General features: G+C 46.2%; 1 protein-coding gene and 1 long non-coding RNA gene across 3 annotated transcripts in view; one reads left to right on the top strand and one right to left on the bottom strand.

Annotated features, from left to right (window-relative positions):
• Positions 1–4,414: 4,414 nt before the first annotated feature.
• On the bottom strand, positions 4,415–18,018 carry znf507 (zinc finger protein 507). The gene is made up of 7 exons (XM_042062682.1): positions 17,889–18,018; positions 14,371–16,667; positions 13,473–13,593; positions 9,853–9,973; positions 8,816–8,920; positions 8,064–8,198; positions 4,415–7,856 (listed from the first exon to the last, which is right to left on the bottom strand). The coding sequence occupies exons 2-7, from the start codon at positions 16,663–16,665 to the stop codon at positions 7,433–7,435; spliced, it is 3,201 nt and encodes a 1,066-aa protein (XP_041918616.1). The 5' UTR covers positions 16,666–16,667; positions 17,889–18,018; the 3' UTR covers positions 4,415–7,432.
• LOC121682527 overlaps positions 14,147–18,188 on the top strand; it is a 47,486-nt gene continuing 43,444 nt past the window's right edge. For both annotated transcript variants that reach the window (XR_006022602.1, XR_006022600.1), the window contains exon 1: positions 14,147–14,235. This is a non-coding gene — a long non-coding RNA (uncharacterized LOC121682527). The remainder of the gene's footprint in view (positions 14,236–18,188) is intronic.

Below are 18,188 nucleotides of genomic sequence, written 5' to 3'. Positions count from 1 at the left end.
TTTTACCGGGTGGGGGGCGCAAATCACAAATGAGTGATTATGGGCTAGGTTGATGTGGGCCCTTGAGACCAACATACCACAAACTGCATTTTTTGGGTTTCGGGGGTCCCAGCGCGGGGGGGGGGGGTGGCCCCGGGACCAAACAAAATTTTTCCGTAAAAGTCTAGTGGGGGCTACATACCCACCAAATTTCATGTGCCCCAGTGGTTCGGTGTCCCGGGTATCGTTGACCAAAAATTCAGGAAGTAGATGACGGGGGAAAAAAAAAAAAAAAAAAAAAAAACTTCCCTATATGACCGCTTCGCTAGCGGCGGTCATAATAAGTCAGATATTACACATTTGTAGGCTATTGCAGAAAGATTATTGCACCACACCATTCATTTGGTTATTTGCTAGTGTTTAGTTGTTTTATGGCATGTGGATAAAAACTGTTCGTAAGTCTGGAGGTGCGGGCCTTCATGGACCTGTATCGTTTCCCACAGGTCAGCAGAGTGAAAAGGTGGTTGGCTGGGAGTCCTGCTTGATGTTTGTGGCCTGACGTAGACATTGAGCCCTGTAAATGTCTTCTAGGGAGGGTAGTTGTGTATTTGTGATGCCCTGCGCCATTTAATTACTCTATAGTGCCTTCCTGTCAGCCACAGTGCAGATAGCACCAAAGTGTACTGGTATATTGGTAGCCTATTCACGTTCATCAGCACATTCATCTATTTTACCAAATACCTGGTTTTCTCACAGAATCAATCTTGAAACCAGAGCATTTGAAAGGTGAGAACATGACAATGGTTCTTCTATAGTTGACAATGTTGGCTTAATATTTCCTTTATTCACTCTGTCCCTCTCTCATTAACTCAGCCCTTGCATGTGCAAAAGAGATACAGCATGTCTACTCCCATATGGCTTCATGACTCCATTATGTTATTATTATGGAACTAATCTGGCAGGTATTGATGAGGACATGTCCAAGGAACACACATTGTGTCCCACAAAGCCAAAGCCAATGTATAAAACCTCCCACCAGCTGATTAAAGAAAAACTGGGAAGAATAAAGGCACAGATGGAGAAGAGCTCTAAAGACCACCTGCGTCGATGCCCAGAGAGGTGAGACAGTCTGCTCACATTTCCCTCCAACAACTAAAGCAACATTACATCTTATCTGGGAATGTGGGTGAGAGAGTGAAACTGACATTAAACATACACCATGAACTTGCTAATCAGAATCAGAATCAGCCTTATTGGTTAGGTTTGTGTAAACAAACAAGGAATTTGACTCCGGTTAATCTAACGTTATCACAATCATGCTTGAAAGGTACAGTCACCCTGATTCAGTATGTAGCACACTGTGTTTGTTTCTCGGTTGCTTAGAAATGGTAAACTGTGCTCGTGGCGGGGCCCCCTCACCTCCACAACTCACACAGAGCCAGACAGTGAGACGTGCATATGCGCAAACTCATAGACAAACTGCCATGAGGCATGCCTGAAATAGTTCCTGTTGTGTTCATTTAAATCTGTTCGTGCTCCACTTGAAGCAACCCCCTGATATGAGGTACAAAAACAAGCTGTGTGAATGTGTTGTGCAGGAAGCCATATCATCCCTTTGTCTGGAACAGCTTGAGCCCTTACAGAGACACATATGAGATTGACTATCTCATTGCCATGGTGAGAGACTAATTTTCCCTCACACAGTTTGAGCTTCCATTTCACCACATCAACTAAGCCTCCATATATGATTTTACTTCTTTATTATTTGATGGGATTGCTGTATAAATAATGGATAATATAGCCTAATACATATTTGGAATATAACAAAATATGTGTTCTCTTTTGCAGAGTTCATCAAATGATCTAGTCTGAGCAGGGAGATGCCTCCCCAATGACTCAAAAGTCTTAGCACAGATGTGCCAGACACAAAGACTTGTCGTCTCCATGGCCGTGATGAGCTATAATGTTTCTCCTAATACTCTGTAGATACCGACTTGCTATGATAGGGATGCTCACACACCTGTTAACAATCATCCTGTATTCCTGAGATTTTTTGAAGCGCAAGAATGAAAAGAAATTTTATACACCAATATAAAAGGGCTCCTCATTTTAGATGTGTAGTTGAGTACAATTATAATGACAAAATAAATAAAAACCCAGTCTCTTGATCAATAAAAGCTTGTGATTATCAAAGATCACACTTGAGAGAACAAACAACAACAGTTGATTGATGTATAATTCACCATGTCCTTCTGATAAATCCCAGTCATTCAAAGATTCAGTTACGGGAGACTGTCACTGCTGAAAATAAAATCCAAATCAGCCAGGGCACATCCTTTTATACTCAGAGGGGTCCTGTCATTGAACACCCGGGTGCATTCCTTTTAGATATTAGCTGCAACAAAGGATGAAAATCTCTGGGCATCCAGATATGGAAAGCAAAAATATATATATATATATATATATATAAACAGGAAAAAAATGGCAGCAGCTGACATGAAAGGGCTGAAGATTATCAAAGAGATTTAAGAAAATAAATTGGCAGGCCGCTCATTGGAGTGGAGGATTATGGGGGAAGAAAAGCGTAAATGTTTAATGCCTCCTCATTCCTCTCCTTCATGGAAGGCACTTGTTTGTCTGGGTTTACTTCTTGATCAGCACAAAGCAAAAAGTAGGTTGCAACCATTCTGCCTGCATTTCGCCACTCGTGTCATCTGCTGCAAGAGACCAAGAAGACTTCAAGTGGAGGAGGCCATGGCCTATTAAAGCTAAGCCCTATCTGTCCCCAAAGACTCCAAAGGAATTCTTAAGCTCAGGATATAAAATTCTTTGTATTTCTCTCCCTTTAACTTACTAGAGCACAACATACGGCTTTCTCAAAAATAGGAAAAGATTGGGAATTAGCTGGTATACAAGCACCAAGACCTAAAAGCCACTTGAACTAAGTGTGCTGCTTCTCTTTCTTAAGTGATTTTCTTTCTTTCTTTCTGCACTGCTTCCCCCCACAGTTTCTCACTTGATCTCTTCTCTCAGGAGGCCTATAAAAATGTGATCGTGTAAACGAGAGTATTGGTGAAATGGTGCTGCTTTGTGGCACTTTGTGACACACTCAAGAGTTTCTAGTGAAATGAAGGGATTAAGAGGTAGAATTACTCATTCTCAAGAAGAGGGATCCATTCCGTGCTTATCGCTGCACTGCCAGCCGGGGGTTACACTATTTTACAGTGAGTTAAACCCACATTAAAAAGTAGGGGATCTTTCTCACATCCCTTTATTGATTTAAATACATTTCATACATCACCTCCTTTCTAATCTCAATTTTAATGACTCACTGTACAATGTGAAGAGGCAGTGAGATAGCATTTGAAGTAACTGCTGTTTATGTAGCCAGACATTCCATTCACTCTCCGATTCACTGACCTGTTATACCACTTTTTTGACTGTTAAACGGGGTGATGATTTGAACTGAAATTGACTATTCTATTTCAGTAAAGCAGTTAACTTGATGAAGTGTTGATTGGTAAGATACATAATGGAACTAAAAAAGGATCCAAAAGAGCTATGGGTGTTTCAAATCAAGTACATTTCAGTTGCCAACTTGGTTGAGGCAAACCAAATCATTTGGAGATTAAAGAAGCATTATGGAGTTATGTCATAGCACTAGTGAGCTACCTAGGCTACCTAAAAAGCATGCAACCTGGCAAACACCCGTAACAGCACAGTTGGAACCGATGAAAGCCTTTTAACATGCTAACTGGCACGGCCATGTTGTGCTCTGAAAGCTTTTCCTGCATTTTCACAGGGTGTTCTTACCCAAATCACGGAACTACATAGGGTAGAGCATAGCTTTGATGGCGTGTGGGAACAACATGTTTGTTTACTTGTCTTTGACATGACCAATGAAAATAAGTGTTAAGACTTAAGATTATACCAAAAGCAGTCACTAATGCGAGTGGCAAATTGTTGCAGAGATGCTTCAAGGTCCAGATGAAAAAAAGCCATAAAACACCAAGTAGGGGCAGATCATGTTTAGTTACTACTTTAGTCATGGTTAGAACAGGTGGTACAGTAGCTCCTTATCCGGATGGGCAGAAATTCATTTTGATAAAACAACTTCTGATGAGTGATTGATTTGGCCTGTCTCCATTTTGTTTTATTCGTGTAGCCAAGCTGCCAAGCCACATAATGAAGATATGCTTCATGACTGAAGAATACAACTTATGAGGAAAGATAAAATACATTGATTCACACAGCTCTCTCTATCTGGAGGCAGTGTGAATGTGCAATTTTTTGAGGGAAGAAAACAAACTACCTGATGCCAAGACTATGGAGTTAATTAAAGAAAGCATGGCACTCATCCTAGCCAATCAAGGGACTTAAAAAACCAACATAACCAATACATATCTAAACCCAGTGACTGCAGAATAACACTAGATCTTATCTTAACCTTTATTACCAAAAATACATTGGCAAAATCATAATATAATACACGTACTGAGCCGAACATTAACATAAAGCCAGAATTGGCTATAGTTGATGAGAACATTTGGATCCTGTAGGCGAGAAGACTTTAGCCATGTTGACAGTCACACTGAGCTCACAAATCATTCCCTCCTTTGGCACGAAAACATGCAGCTCAATGTGCTCAATTAAATTACTAAAACTAGTCATTCCCTCATATACAATGCAATGAAGAGAACCATCCCCCTTGATACTTTGGCTTAAAAAAAAAAAAAAAATCTGAAATTGGCTATTTTTGTATTTTTCCCTGTAGTGTTTTCACAAGGCATTTAGAAAAATAGATATTCTTTACAAAAGCATGTCAGTTTTCAATACTACAGTATACATTTTACATGTTGAATGCCAGACTAGTACAGTACCATAGCTTGCGATGCTTCCCAGATTGAGAGAAGACAACACTGAAACAAGAACCCAATTCAGGGTTACCATGACGCCACAAGGGTCTCCATGGTACACATGGTTTACAGCCTTACAATGAGCTCAACACTGCCATGTACCATCTCTGTGATTCAGGTTCAAAATGGAAGGCACACAAGTGGGATCCCTTCAGAACAATCATAATTTCTTGAAATGGCATCAGGATCCTTCTTATTCTTTAGCATCCCAGGCCGATATGAATAAGGGACATTTTCCAGAAGAAAACGACAAAATAGCCCACAAATGTTTCGTCAATGTTCAATGTACAAAGTTCAAATTTGTAAGAATGCATTCAGTCACTGTTGTTTTTGATTTAGCATCCGTGGACACAAAGTGTGAAGGCTTGATTGAGGCTTGAGGTTTCACAGTCCATGCGAGGAGTCATGGGCCCCACGTAAACAAATGAATGAGAATGGGGAGCAAACACCTTGTTGCTTAAAAAAGAAGATAAAAAATGCCAAATACAACTGGCTAGGTCAAACAAAAACTTTTGCCCTTTGATCCTTTTTTTCTTCTTTCAACTTTCAGAGGTTCAGAGGAATGAGGGAAACACCCTTGGTGTGCTGGATGCATAATGTATGGAACACTTGGGTAGCTCAATCAATATAGTCAATGCCAGCCAGTTATGTAACTTGAAAGAAGGCTTGCGCATCAACTCTTTATAGTGGTCATGTGTGTTTGAACACAAGATGAAACCTGGGGGGTGTAACAAGTAAGGAATTCACTTGCCCCTGTCTAAGCACTTCATCATGCCAAGCAGGATGCAAGGCCTGGATTAACATGCAAGCCATAGTAGCACATTGCCACATCATTTTGAATTGTAAATGAAGCCAAGACAATCATCATCTGGTATGCTAATGATTTTTTTTTACCCTCTTCCCCTCGACACAGCAAAGATAACGATTTCATTTCTTTGATATACTTTTGCTATACAAATCCTATCCCCCCCAAAAAAAAAAACATGAATTATGGATTTTCATTTTAGCCCCATGATTTTGCATAGCTTTCTGTTGACACGAGCAGCAGAAGGCGCATGCAAATGATTCTGTGAGAAATATTCTGCATACAGAATAACGTCTCCTTGCTCACAGAATGAGATACTGAGGTCAGGGGCCTTCAGGGCAGACAATCTGGGAATGGAGGTAGAGATGGGCTGAATGAGACGAGCGCGAGTCTACCATGGCTACAGGAGAAATCACAGGCAGGTGAACGCCAAGCGGAAATGGGAAATTGGACCAGTGTGAGAATGAGCTCCTCATTTAGGCTAACTGTTGAATAAAATAACTACAAACACACTGAGGTTTGACCCTGTAGGTTTGGTTCTACATTACATACTTAAACTTCTTACTCTATAGACTAGAATTCCTATGCAAGACAAATCTCTTTGAAAACTTGGAAATTCAATAATAATAATAATAATAATAATAATAATGAAAATTTCAGAGTTATTGAAAAACAATGACACATTATCTATAATAAATACTAGTAGTAATTGTACTACCAGATAAATTACAATTCTCAGGTGAGCGTACTGTTGACAAATGACCATAGAAACAATCTAAGAGTGGCGTCTTAAAAGACAGCAACGGCAGATGGCAACGGACTTCAACTACACAGCATTTTACTGGCGTGACTGAGGTTGAGAACTCATCCCTCAAACTGACCTTCAACTCAGGAACAGTCTTCACAGAGGGCTAACATTTAAGAGCACCAAACAAAGAATAACTTCAACCCTTCATAAAGGTGAAGATGCTTCCTTGAGTATGTATACACTATGTGTGTGCGTGTGTGAAGGTGTGTGTGTGCGTATTTATGTAAAAGCACACAGGTGCATGCCAACAGACATAACGGAAATAAATGCGGGAATATAAATAAAATGGATAAATATCAATGCAAGTAAAACCGATTAAACAAACCGTAACCCAGGCATCTAATCTACTCCTCTTTGACATGGCTAGCATGGCCAGTACATCTAAACCATGTCAGCATAAATACCATTACAGTGAACTAGAGAAGCTGCCTGTTGTTTGCTGCAATACAAACCTTTTCTAAGCAAAGCTGCTCATTTATGCTGAGTCTAGATGTGAGGTATGAAAGGCCTTAAATTAAATTCCTACTTCAGCTATTGTACAACAAAGCCTACGCTTGTAAACACTACAACGCTATCTGAGGATTCTTTTTGTTTCCGCTAAAACCCTTTCTTGAGTTCATGCACAAGGGGGAGGTGGAGGCCATCTTCTGAACAGGAAAGGCATGGTGAGGAGAAATGGATGGGGGAACTGGGAGGCCATTTTGAGGAAAAACAACACAACCCATTTCCCAGCCTAGAATGTTGATCGCCTGATATGTATGCATGAATGTGTGTCTCTGTGTGTGAGTAAAGTGCACTGGCTCAGTGTGAAGCATTTACTGGCTCTCCAGTGTGTGGGGATAGAGACAAACAGACAGACAGATAAACAAGTGAGGGGGAGCGGGAAAGAGACAGAAAGGTGAGGCAGAGAGGCAGTGCGCTCTCTCATGGCTCTACACTGCCCTCTGCTGGCAGCGACGGAGGCTGCTGCTGCTGCTGCTGCTCCTTGTTGAGGATGATGCTGATGATGTCTCCCTCGTGCTCCTTCATGTGCTCCAGCAGCTGCTCCTTGCTGGTGGACTCGAAGCCGCAGATGCAGCAGCAGAAGAGCAGCATGCAGTACTCCAGGCCCGCCCTCTCCTTGGCGGCTGGTGGGAGCGTGCTGCTGCTGCTGCTGCCACCGCCGCCACCTCCGCCTCCCTCCGACCGTTCCCACGCGCACGAGCCCGCGGTGCCCTCCCCGGGGATGGCTGGCCGCGCTGGTCCACTGGGTACCGCTGTGAGGTTCTCCTGCCTGCTCAGCAGCACCACAGATGCCTCGGCCTTGGGCTCTGCCACCGCAGGCGCCTTCTGGCTGGCAGTGGGAGAACTACTCAAGGAAGGGAGAGCGAGAGGAAGGGTAAGAGCCGAGAAAGGAGGGGACATAATTATCAAAATATAGTCAGCACAAAGAAATAACTCTGGTAGTATTTCTACATCTGATGGAATCCTAAAGGACTACCCAGGGAGCCACTAGTGGAGATGGTTAATAGAGGCAATACTGGTAGACCAAGAGTCTTCCACAGGGAGCACTCACCGGCCACTCTGGGAGATGGCTTCATTAATGGCCTTGTTCACTTGCTCGTAGTTGTAGTTCTGATCACCAGCATGCTTCCACATATGCGACTTCAAGGACGGAGGGTGGCTGCACACGTAGCCACACAGGGAGCACCTACATATACGGGCAGGTGAGGAGGACAAGGAGCCCCGCGGGACAGACAACATCCTCAGTCATCAGGAGTTCCATCCCCACACAGCACATTACTATGCAGCAGCAGAGGCATAGGCAGACAGTTACTGCCTCTTTATTACTCTTGTGGCATCATTAGATTTTTATGAAATCAGTTGATTCACCCTTCAACCAGCACCCTTGAGATATTCTCCCATGAAATGTACAACACACATGTAAGATCATACATGAACACTAAAGACATATCCTGTGTTTGAAATAATGCACTTATTCACCACACAGGGCACTATATGGGGAATCAACACCACACAGATATTCATTATATTATGTAATATGAAAAGGAAGCCTGAATGTTTTGAGCACAAGAGGGGGATTCGACTTCATGTAGCCGCCTGCAGCCATCTTAAGCTGACTGCATAAAGTGATTATTTCTGAGATTCTGATACGTTTTCAAACCGGAATTGTGCATACGTCATGGTTAAAAACAAATCAGAATCTCAGAAATGATCACGTTATGCAGTCAGCTTAAGATGGCTGCAGGCGGCTACATGAAGTGGAATCCCCTTAGTGATAGTGGGTGTGTACGGTGTGCTCCTGACCTGTATTGCTCCAGGAGCTGCACAGCCTGGTGCTCCAAAGGGTGCCTCTTCATGTGGCTCTTCAGGCTGTTCATGTTGGTGGTGGCAAAGTCACAGCTGCAGCACCTGCATACGGGCAGACAGACACACACACACCAAAAACAGTCAGTCAGAAAAAGAAAATAGAGTGCTCTAACACACACAAACACTTTCATACACACACACGTGCATGCGCACGCGCACACACACACACACACACACACACACACACAGCAAAAAGCTATCAGAACAGTAAAGCGTCTGCAGAACAATACAACTATATAACTATAAACAACACTATGAACTGCGGCTACGGCTCGGTAACTACCCAGGGACTCCCTGAGGCTTCCAGTGGGGCCGTTCCGCTGGGCGAAGGCTTTTTGTTTGTTTGCTCCAATTTGAGCGCACATCTCTGATCCGCGCGGAGCGGTGCGCGCTGTTATGAGCATGCTAACAAAAATCGTCAGAAACGCACAAACAACCTTAGCGCGGCATTAGTTAAGCATCTCCACTTTGGTGTGTGCGATGCTAAGCAGAGCAGAACAGGCAGCCAGGCTACATCTCTTCTGCTTAAAGGGTCCCCAGGAGGCGGAAGGATAACCCACAAATGAAGGGTGTGTGGATGCCGGCTGTGTGTGTGTGTGTGTGTGTGTGTGTGTGTGTGTGTGAGAGTAAATGTGATCTGGAGGGAAGGAACATGATCCACAACTTGGACATCTGACACCCTCAACTCAAACTGAGATCTAAACACCAAGAAGAAACCACAGCTGCTGGACCAGCCTCTGTCCTTGACCTCTGCTGCCCTCTAGAGGCCAATGTGGTTATAACATCCACAAGAATGCAGTCTTGGAATGTACATGCTCATCACCTTTAAGAGTTTGTCCATAAATCCGTCACAAGCTTCCAACTATGCCAGTATCACTGATTGCTATGGGAGGCATTCAATGTTGGACTAACATGAACATTAAACACTAAACAAAAGCAAATGAACAAAGCAGGGGGGTATTGGTATAGTGTACCTGTAGGGCTTATCTGAGTTGTGGATCCTGCGGTGGTTCCTGACGCCCACATAGGTGGAGCTGGTGTAGTCACACACGTCACACTTGTACACCCGCTGGGTGGTGCTGACTGGATCTGGCACTGCAGACGGCACAAGACACAACTCTCTTCTCACAACTACTGTACACATGTGAAATTATGCTTAGTTTGGAAAGATAGACAGAGACCACACGACCACACGACCACACACACACACACACACACACCAGACATGGGGGACTCGAGTCAAGTTGAGACTTGCTTGATCAACATGTAGAAAAGTCTCGACTTGACTTTGACTTGCAATTCATGACTTAGACTTGAGACAAATGACTTGAAATTTGAAACTTGAAAATGTTGCCAATGTAACCTAAAGTAAGCGCCTCTCTTTCTCCCTCCCTGTTCCATACGGTACAGCCTAGTAGTAGGCTAACAACAGTAAGTAGGCCCCCCCCCCCCCCCCCCCCCCCGTCATCTACTTCCTGAATTTTTGGTCAACGATACCCGGGACACCGAAACACCGGTGCACATGAAATTTGGTGGGTATGTAGCCCCACTAGACTTTTACGGAAAAATTTCGTTTCGTCCCCGGGGGCCACTCCCCCCCCCGTGCTGGGCCCCCGGAACCGCAAAAAAAGCAGTTTTTCCTAAATAACTACCTGAACCGTGGCACTGAGGATGAAGAATCTTTTATGGTATGTTGGTCTCAAGGGCCCACATCAACCTGGCTCATAATCACTCATTTGTGATTTGCACCCCCCCGGTAAAATATGAAAATGCAATATCATTCTGCTTTAATCAGTTAAGATGTTCAGAACTGCACCAAATGTTATGTGTATGATTGACCTGGCATTCTCTGGGGGTATGCCAAGTTTAGAATTTCATCCATGGGGGGGTCTAAAAAAATTTAGGTTATGTGTACATTTAGTGACTGACAGTCATTGGCCTGTAGATGGCGGTGCACAGATATACACATGCACACACACACAGGTACGCACATACTATCAGTATTAGAACGGCCGATACATAATTACAAATTCAGTAGGATTAAAAGAAAGCCAAATATTCATCATCATCATCATCATCATCATGGCTGCATTTCCAGTTCCAACTAGATGGTGCATCGTTGCAGTGAGACGTAATTTTGTTGGAAGTTAAAAGTGGGTTGGAAAAAACAATGGACGCTTCCTACAAGGACTGTAGTTTACCGCAGAGAACGTCTAATAAGGATAGGACGATGTTCACATGAAACGTAATTCCCATTTCTTCTTGAAGCCGAAATAAATCTGAGAATGTTTATCGTACATGCTTGGTTTTTACTGCAGGTACGTTAATCTTATAATATCAATAAGGACCTAGGTACAATAATGTTACCGTTAGCGTTGGTTGAGTGATGGAGGCCAATTTGATTGCATTTGTAGAAAACTATAAATGCGGTTATACCAAGCAAATTGATAGCAGCACTGTAATTGTATCTTTCGACGGTCATTTGTTGCACGTGCTACAAAATCATTCTGTGCAATGGAAGATTTACCAACGTTACACCGGTCTGATACAGTTTTGCCTATACATGCGTGAGACTGAGACGCCTGTTTATTTTGTTTTAAGTGCGTGCAGGGTGTGAGAGGGGAATCGATGTGCTTTGATTCCAGCTTGGTAGTTGTAGTCTGTGAGATTAAAAAGCACGTGTGTGTGAAGTATCCAAACAATGACACCTTCATTTCATTATGGCTGCTTTAGCAACACACCTTAAGCTACTGTGTAGTGGGTCCCATTTAGAAGTGGCTACTTTATTCACGCTTTCCTTGACTCATGGAGCTGCGTGAATTTTATTACAACTTTTCGCCACGATATGGCAGTTTAAGTCCGCTTGATACTGTAAGGCGTAAGCCATTGGTTTCCAAAGGAGGTTTTATTTGTGTCGCCTACCTGTAGCTTAGGGAAGCTAACAGCTTTCTATTAGGATCTAGTTTGCTAGTTACAGTTTTGTCATAACTCCCTGATGCATTTTTGCATTTAGAATAGCCAGAGCGTGGATATCACAATCGGAAAATTAAACAATATCGGGCGCCTATGGACTAGGCTGGGTGAACCGAGCCTGATCTGCCCGCTATTTATTTTTTGATTTCTTAAAAGATTGAGCTTGGTCTGGTGAAAGCCAGACAAGCAATGGACCTCAGTTACACAATGCAACGGAACATGAATCGGCCTATATTTGCACGAACAACAACGGACAACAGCTCTTCAACTTTGGCCCGTTAAAATGTGTATAAACAGTCTAGCGACGCATTTCATGAAGGCCCATTTGGACATGTCAGTTATTTGCACCACTGGTTAGATGTAAAACAGCATTTCGTTTCAGACTACTGTTACTTAATTTGTGCATTGACAATAAAGTATCACATGAACTAAAGATGACTAAAATCTTATGCAGAAGTAGAAACATTCACAAAAAATCCATCTATCCAAAAATGACCTTTGTTTTTGATAGCTGTTGAAAACGGCATGGAACTGACAGAGATGTTTTTGTTTGTTTATTTATTAATAAATAAATAAATAAATAAATAAATAAATAAAATGCTGATACCTTTTGCTTTTCCCAAATACAATGTAGCCTACAGGTGTAAGTGACCTTTCATCAATCCAGTTGCAATGGATGAACTGTGATGAACTGCCCTACTTGTGATTGTTTAGAGATTTTAAAGGTTTTATAACAATGCTACAACTTCTTTGGCTATTCTACAATCTATTCACCTTTTCAGCGCCAGTAGGCTACTTTCTGTGCAGTCGCTCGCACACACACACACACACACACACACACACACACAGGCATGCCAAACAAGCATACACAAAAGTTTCAAGAGTGGGGGATGGAGTAAAAGATGGAGACAAATTGATTAGTGTGATTTATTTTCGCGGAAAGGATGTACAGGACTGAGCGGCGGTCATATTTTGTACCGCTATGCGGTACATCTAGTTTTTATTCGTATACATTTCATCTTATACTATAAACCGTTCACATGTAGGCTATGTGGCTTGAATGAATGCAATGTTTATTTGTTTGTTACAAATAAAACTCCAGCAGTTCATAACTAGCCTATTGTAGCTTATTTTAAAATGAAAACATGGGTAAATCATCATGAATTTGTATGATTTGGCTATGACTTGACTTGACTTGCTTGACCCAAGCTATGACTTGACTTGACTTGCTTGACTGTCACAAAAAATGACTTGGACTTGCTTGAGACTTGAAGGTTAAGACTTGAGACTTGCTTGTGACTTGCACATGTGTGACTTACTCCCACCTCTGACACACACACACACACACCTGCTGAAGCAGTTTATATTCTCTCTACTATTGTTACAATAAGACAGATTGGTATGCATCCTTTGAAGAATGTGAATACCATATCTGTTAATGCATCAGAAAGCAAATAATAAAGCAAATTGCTTTGAATGTTCACTGTACATTTGCTGGAGCCTAACTAAAGGACACAGTGGGGTGTGCTGAAATGAGGACACGCTGCAGTGACCCTTAAAGTGCAAGTCATGTGGTCAGTCAGTGCCCTTCTGAAGATCCCCCTGCCCTCCCTGTTCTCACCTTCTTCTGTTGTCCTGTCCGACTCCTCGACCACCATCGCCGTGGTTTCCGCGAGGGGCGTCAGCGTTGCCGTGGCGTCGCCCACCCCGTGCTGGTCTCGCTCGTGACTCCTCAGCTGACTCTGAGCGGGAGATATTAATATGGCCGGTCAGGCATCAGCTGGCCACTGAAGATGGACCATTTATAAATATATCCGGCACAAACCCAGGCAGGCCACAGGAGGGAGGGCGTGGGGAGGGGAGGGTGTTAATGGGTGTCCCTTTTCCGCAATTAGAAACCTTACACTCACAGAAGGCCACTGAGGAGAGTCACTGAGCCAGACTGAATGCCCTGTGAGGAGACTACGTCTGCATCTGCAGTGCGCAGCCCCCACACTGTCCAGCCTCCGGCAGCAGCAGCAGTGTTAATCAATAAATGGAGAAGCCAGCAAACACCCCCCCCCCCCCCCCCTCCCCCTCTACTGCCCTGCTCTTATCTTTACAGGCATATCTGGGCATGACCCAACACAAACGCTAGGCGAGTGCAAATCATTTTATTGAGCTTGCCCAACTCTGGTGCCGCAGGCGAGAGACTGCTGGTGGAAGTGGTGGGGTTGAGGCGAGCAGGGGCATTAGCTCACTGCTCAGGTATTTCAGTCACAATTTTCCATTCTCTTCTGAGAGTGAACGGTTCGGCTAGACTCGCCCGCATGCCAACTGGGTGGTCATCCATGACCTGGCCATGGCAACCAGCAAATATTATGAGGGAAGTTTTACTCTTGGTGGTAAGTAAAGCAAAATGTGAGTATTATGTACAAACAGCATGCAGAATTTAAATCAAAGAAGCAACCAAAAAGAGTTATTTCCAACACATCTTTGAGGTACGTGTTTACGTGTGTGTGTGTGCATGTGTGCCTCACCTTGTAGTAGAAGGCCTTGCTGCACTGCTTGCAGGGGTACGTCCTGGTCTTGCAGTGGTGGAGGGTGTGGCTCTCCAGGTCCTTACTGTCGCGCGCCACGTGCTCACAGATGGGGCACTGGTAGGGCTGCTTCTGCCTGTGCACGCGCAGGTGCTGCTTGAGGTAGCCCTTGTTGTCGCTGCTGTAGAGGCACAGCCGGCAGCGGTACGGCCGCTCGCTGCCCGCCACGAACTCCACCAGGCCCCCCTCGGCTAGCAGGGCGGGATCAGCCACGGTGGCGCCACCGCCGCCGCCGCCTGGGCCCGCGCTGGCCGCTCCGGACGCTGAGCCTGCAGGCTGGCTCTGAGCGTTGTCCTGCAGCTCTTTGAGGATGTCCTCGTCCGAGGCGTTCTGGTCGGAGCGCTCGCGGAGCCGCTCGATGACCGTCAGCAGGGACATGCTGATGCCTGCCTTCGTGGGCCCCCCCTCGGCCAGGGCGTCCTCTCTAGGCTGCTCGAGCAGTGAGTCGGGAACGGCCACCCCCAGGGCCAGTTCCACGGAAGGGCCTGTTCTGTGGTGGTGATTGGCGACCGTCAGCGTCTCCGTCGGACGCTGGCCCGTGTCGGGACTCTGCGGGTGTGGGGCCGCCGTGACCTTGACCCCTGGCCGGCTCAGTTCTGGGGCGCGGGTGGGCATGGCGACCAGCACCTCTGCGGCCAGTGAGTGCAGCCTCAGAGACTCCGAGTGAGTCCTCCTGCGGGCCGGGGGCACGTTCTCATCGCGGGGCAGCTCCACCGCACAGCCGCTCTCCTTCTCCTCCTCCTCCTCCTGCTGCTGCTCCTCCTTAACGTCCATCACCACCTCCTCCGGCTCCTGGTAGAAGACTGCGTGGGGCTGGCTGTCCAACTCCACCTCCTCGGCCGCCAGCAGGTTCTTATCGCCGCCCACCTCCGGACTGAGGAGGAGGGGCTTGCTGGTGACTGGCGCCTCGGCGCAGGGCAGCCTCTCCACGATGACGTTCACGTGGCCGGCGCTGTTGCCGCGGCTGCTGATGATCTTCTGGGCCGAGCTCAGGAGGCTGTCCGCAGGTGCGCCGCCCGCCTGCCGCCCGTCCGGCTCCAGCTCCACCTCGGCCGCCGGCTCCGTGTCCGTGGCGACCTGGACCTCCAGGACTGGCTCCCCCGCCGCATCGTGGTCTTTGGAGGAGAACGCCTCCTGGTCCAGGAGACTCTGTTTGACTGCGACCACCCCAGCCACCTTCTCCCCTTCCCCACAAAGTGCTCCCACGGAGCCACACAGTTCAATCTGCAGGTCAGGTGCTGAGTGCAGGGCCTGGGGCTTCTCTCCTACTGCAGCTAGAAGCACGATGGCCTCCTCCTCCTCCTCCTCCTCCTCCTCGAGGTGAGGAAGGGCAGCGCTGTAATTGGCCGTTGGAGCTACGGGAGCATCCCGCCGGCCTTGCTGCTCCGCCTCATCTTCGAATATTGGGTAAGAGCAGTCCACCAGGCCGGCGTGCTTCCAAGCGTGAGTCTTGAGCATGCGCTGCTGCACGCACGTGTAGCTGCAGATCAGGCAGCGGTACGTGCCGCACTCGTAGCTGTACCACTTGTTCCCGCGCTCGGCCGGGCCAGGCGCCGAGTCCTCCGCGGCCCTTCCGGAAGGCTCCGTCCCTCCTGCGGGCCTGGCCGCGGCCTCGGCGCGCTCCAGGTGCTGGCGCACGTGCGCCTCCAGCTGGTCCTGGCGGCTGGAGGTGAAGCGGCACTCGGAGCACATGAGCAGCAGCTCGCTGTGCTGCTCGTTGTGCTGGCGCAGGTGCTCGCGCAGCACCACCAGCGTGGGCGACAGGAAGCGGCACAGGCTGCACTGGTAGCAGGTCACTGTCCGGCCGACCGCCTCGCTTGGCACCACCTCCTCCGAGCCGGCCGTGTGACCCGCCTCCGCACCATCAGCCTCCTCCGCCTCCTCCTGGCGCACCCTCTTGCAGGGGGACGGCGGCTCGGGGCTGGCCTCCCTCTGGCTGGTGGGACTGGCAGGTGGCGAGACGCAGCGGGCCAGCGGCAACCTCTTCCTGCCAGGGATCCAACGCCGCGGCCGCTTCTCCACGATCTTGCTGAGCTTCTCGATGACCTGGATGAGAGAGTCAGCAGCTTGCCGATGGTGCTGCTGCTGCTGCTCTGGCTGCTGCCTCGCCTGCTCATCCTCACTCCCCTGGAGGCACGAGGCCATAGATGCTGCCATCCGGTCTGGGATGAAGACTGCGTCCTGCTGGCCCCTGGCGTGGGGGATGAGGACTGCCACACCACTGCTGTCCTCCATACCTGCAGGTCAGGTACACAGAGAAGAACAATCTTAGCCTACATCCTACCTGCGCTAACTCAAAAATAAAACGGCAATAAAAAAAACACACAATACAGACCAGCTCAAAAAGTTGCCTATAATGCAACAGTTCAGTTAATTAAATGCAGAATAGCAAACACATTACTTTTTTTATATTATATATTACTTTTTAAATTAATATCAGTCAGTCTTCATATTGCAGCTGTCCCTGTCTCATATGGGGAGGGCCTCCTTTAGCAGATAAAGCCAAACCTCCACCAGAATTTAATAAAACAACACTTAAAGACAAAAACTGAAAAGTTAGCTATTCAACTGCACATCATTTGCACAGAATAGTTAGTTGTCCTGGTCAGAATAACTCCCCTAGCCCAAATACTTGTCACAGTTACAACAAGTAGGTTATCAGCTGTGGGAAAAAAAGGTTTCGCTGTGGTCGGATATATCAGGAACATGGGTCATAATCAGTGAAAAGATGTGGTTTCGCATTTTCCATTTTCTCTAACCACAAATCATTGTTCCTTATTTCCTCAGACTTCTGCTTTCTAGGGATTTCTCTAGGACATTTGTACAGCGACTGCTCATTGACGGCTAACTTAATTGAGCTACTTGTAGTACCGACCCCTAGACTCTTTGGACAGGTCTTGTTCATTCAGTTTGCCATTTCACTATCCTGGCACTGTGATTTATAAATTCAGGTGTGCACATTTCCCTGGAAAAACGCCACCGGCTGTTCGAGGTTTAAAGCCAAATGTGGCCAAGTTAGTTGTGTTCAGCTTCACTACACAGCAGGACATCGATATGAGCATGACCTGTGTAACTAATGATGAGAGGCGGGACAACCTAAAAATAAAAAATGAGCCGAATATATACGAAAACGGGCTAATCAGTTAGCAAGCTAATTCACTGTCAGAAAGAAAGGCGAATCACGGACAGTTGTCGTCAAAGGTCGCAAGGTGAATGCGAACACTGACAGAACAGTAAAGTTAGGTAATACAGTCGACGACATGGTGTCCGTGCCCGTGGAAGCGTAACGTGAGAAAAGGGGCAGGACATGTTCATGACAACTGTACAGCATGGCTGGATAGAGAGCACGAGTAGACTACAACTAAAAACATGCCCCCTAAAGACAGCAATAAAACAACAACTTTGTGTAATATATTACGACGGGTCATGCGACTGCTTTATGCTGACTAGGTACTTACTGATGCGGGTATTCTCAGCGATCTTTGGCCTCAGCAATTAAACTTTCCATGTATTCTAAAACAGTAAGAAGAAAGGGCTCCCCTTTTCTCACACACACACTGCTCAAAATGGCGAGAATGGGATAGCGATCACGTGACTCCATCTCCAATGGTCAGGTGACCATAAAGCTGGGCGCACATTTGTAAGCAGTGTTTACTGGGTTAGAGTGGGTTGGACCAGCGGACCCATGTAACCATATCAAGGCATTTTCTGGTGGTTGTACTAGCAACGGATACAAATTAAGGGAAAATACCATAAAG

This window comes from Alosa sapidissima, chromosome 14 (genome assembly GCF_018492685.1).
Source record: "Alosa sapidissima isolate fAloSap1 chromosome 14, fAloSap1.pri, whole genome shotgun sequence".
In the NCBI taxonomy this organism is placed as follows: domain Eukaryota; kingdom Metazoa; phylum Chordata; class Actinopteri; order Clupeiformes; family Clupeidae; genus Alosa; species Alosa sapidissima.
Note: the sequence above shows the minus strand (reverse complement) of the source record. Positions and strands in the feature narration are given on the sequence as shown.

Coding starts and splice junctions, on each gene's coding strand:
- znf507 (XM_042062682.1), bottom strand. CDS start 16,665: ATGGAGGACAGCAGTGGTGTGGCAGTCCTCATCCCCCACGCCAGGGGC. Junction 9,974..13,472: donor GGACAGGACAACAGAAGAAG/GTGAGAACAGGG, acceptor TGCCGTCTGCAG/TGCCAGATCCAGTCAGCACC. Junction 7,857..8,063: donor GCCATCTCCCAGAGTGGCCG/GTGAGTGCTCCC, acceptor TTCCTTGAGTAG/TTCTCCCACTGCCAGCCAGA.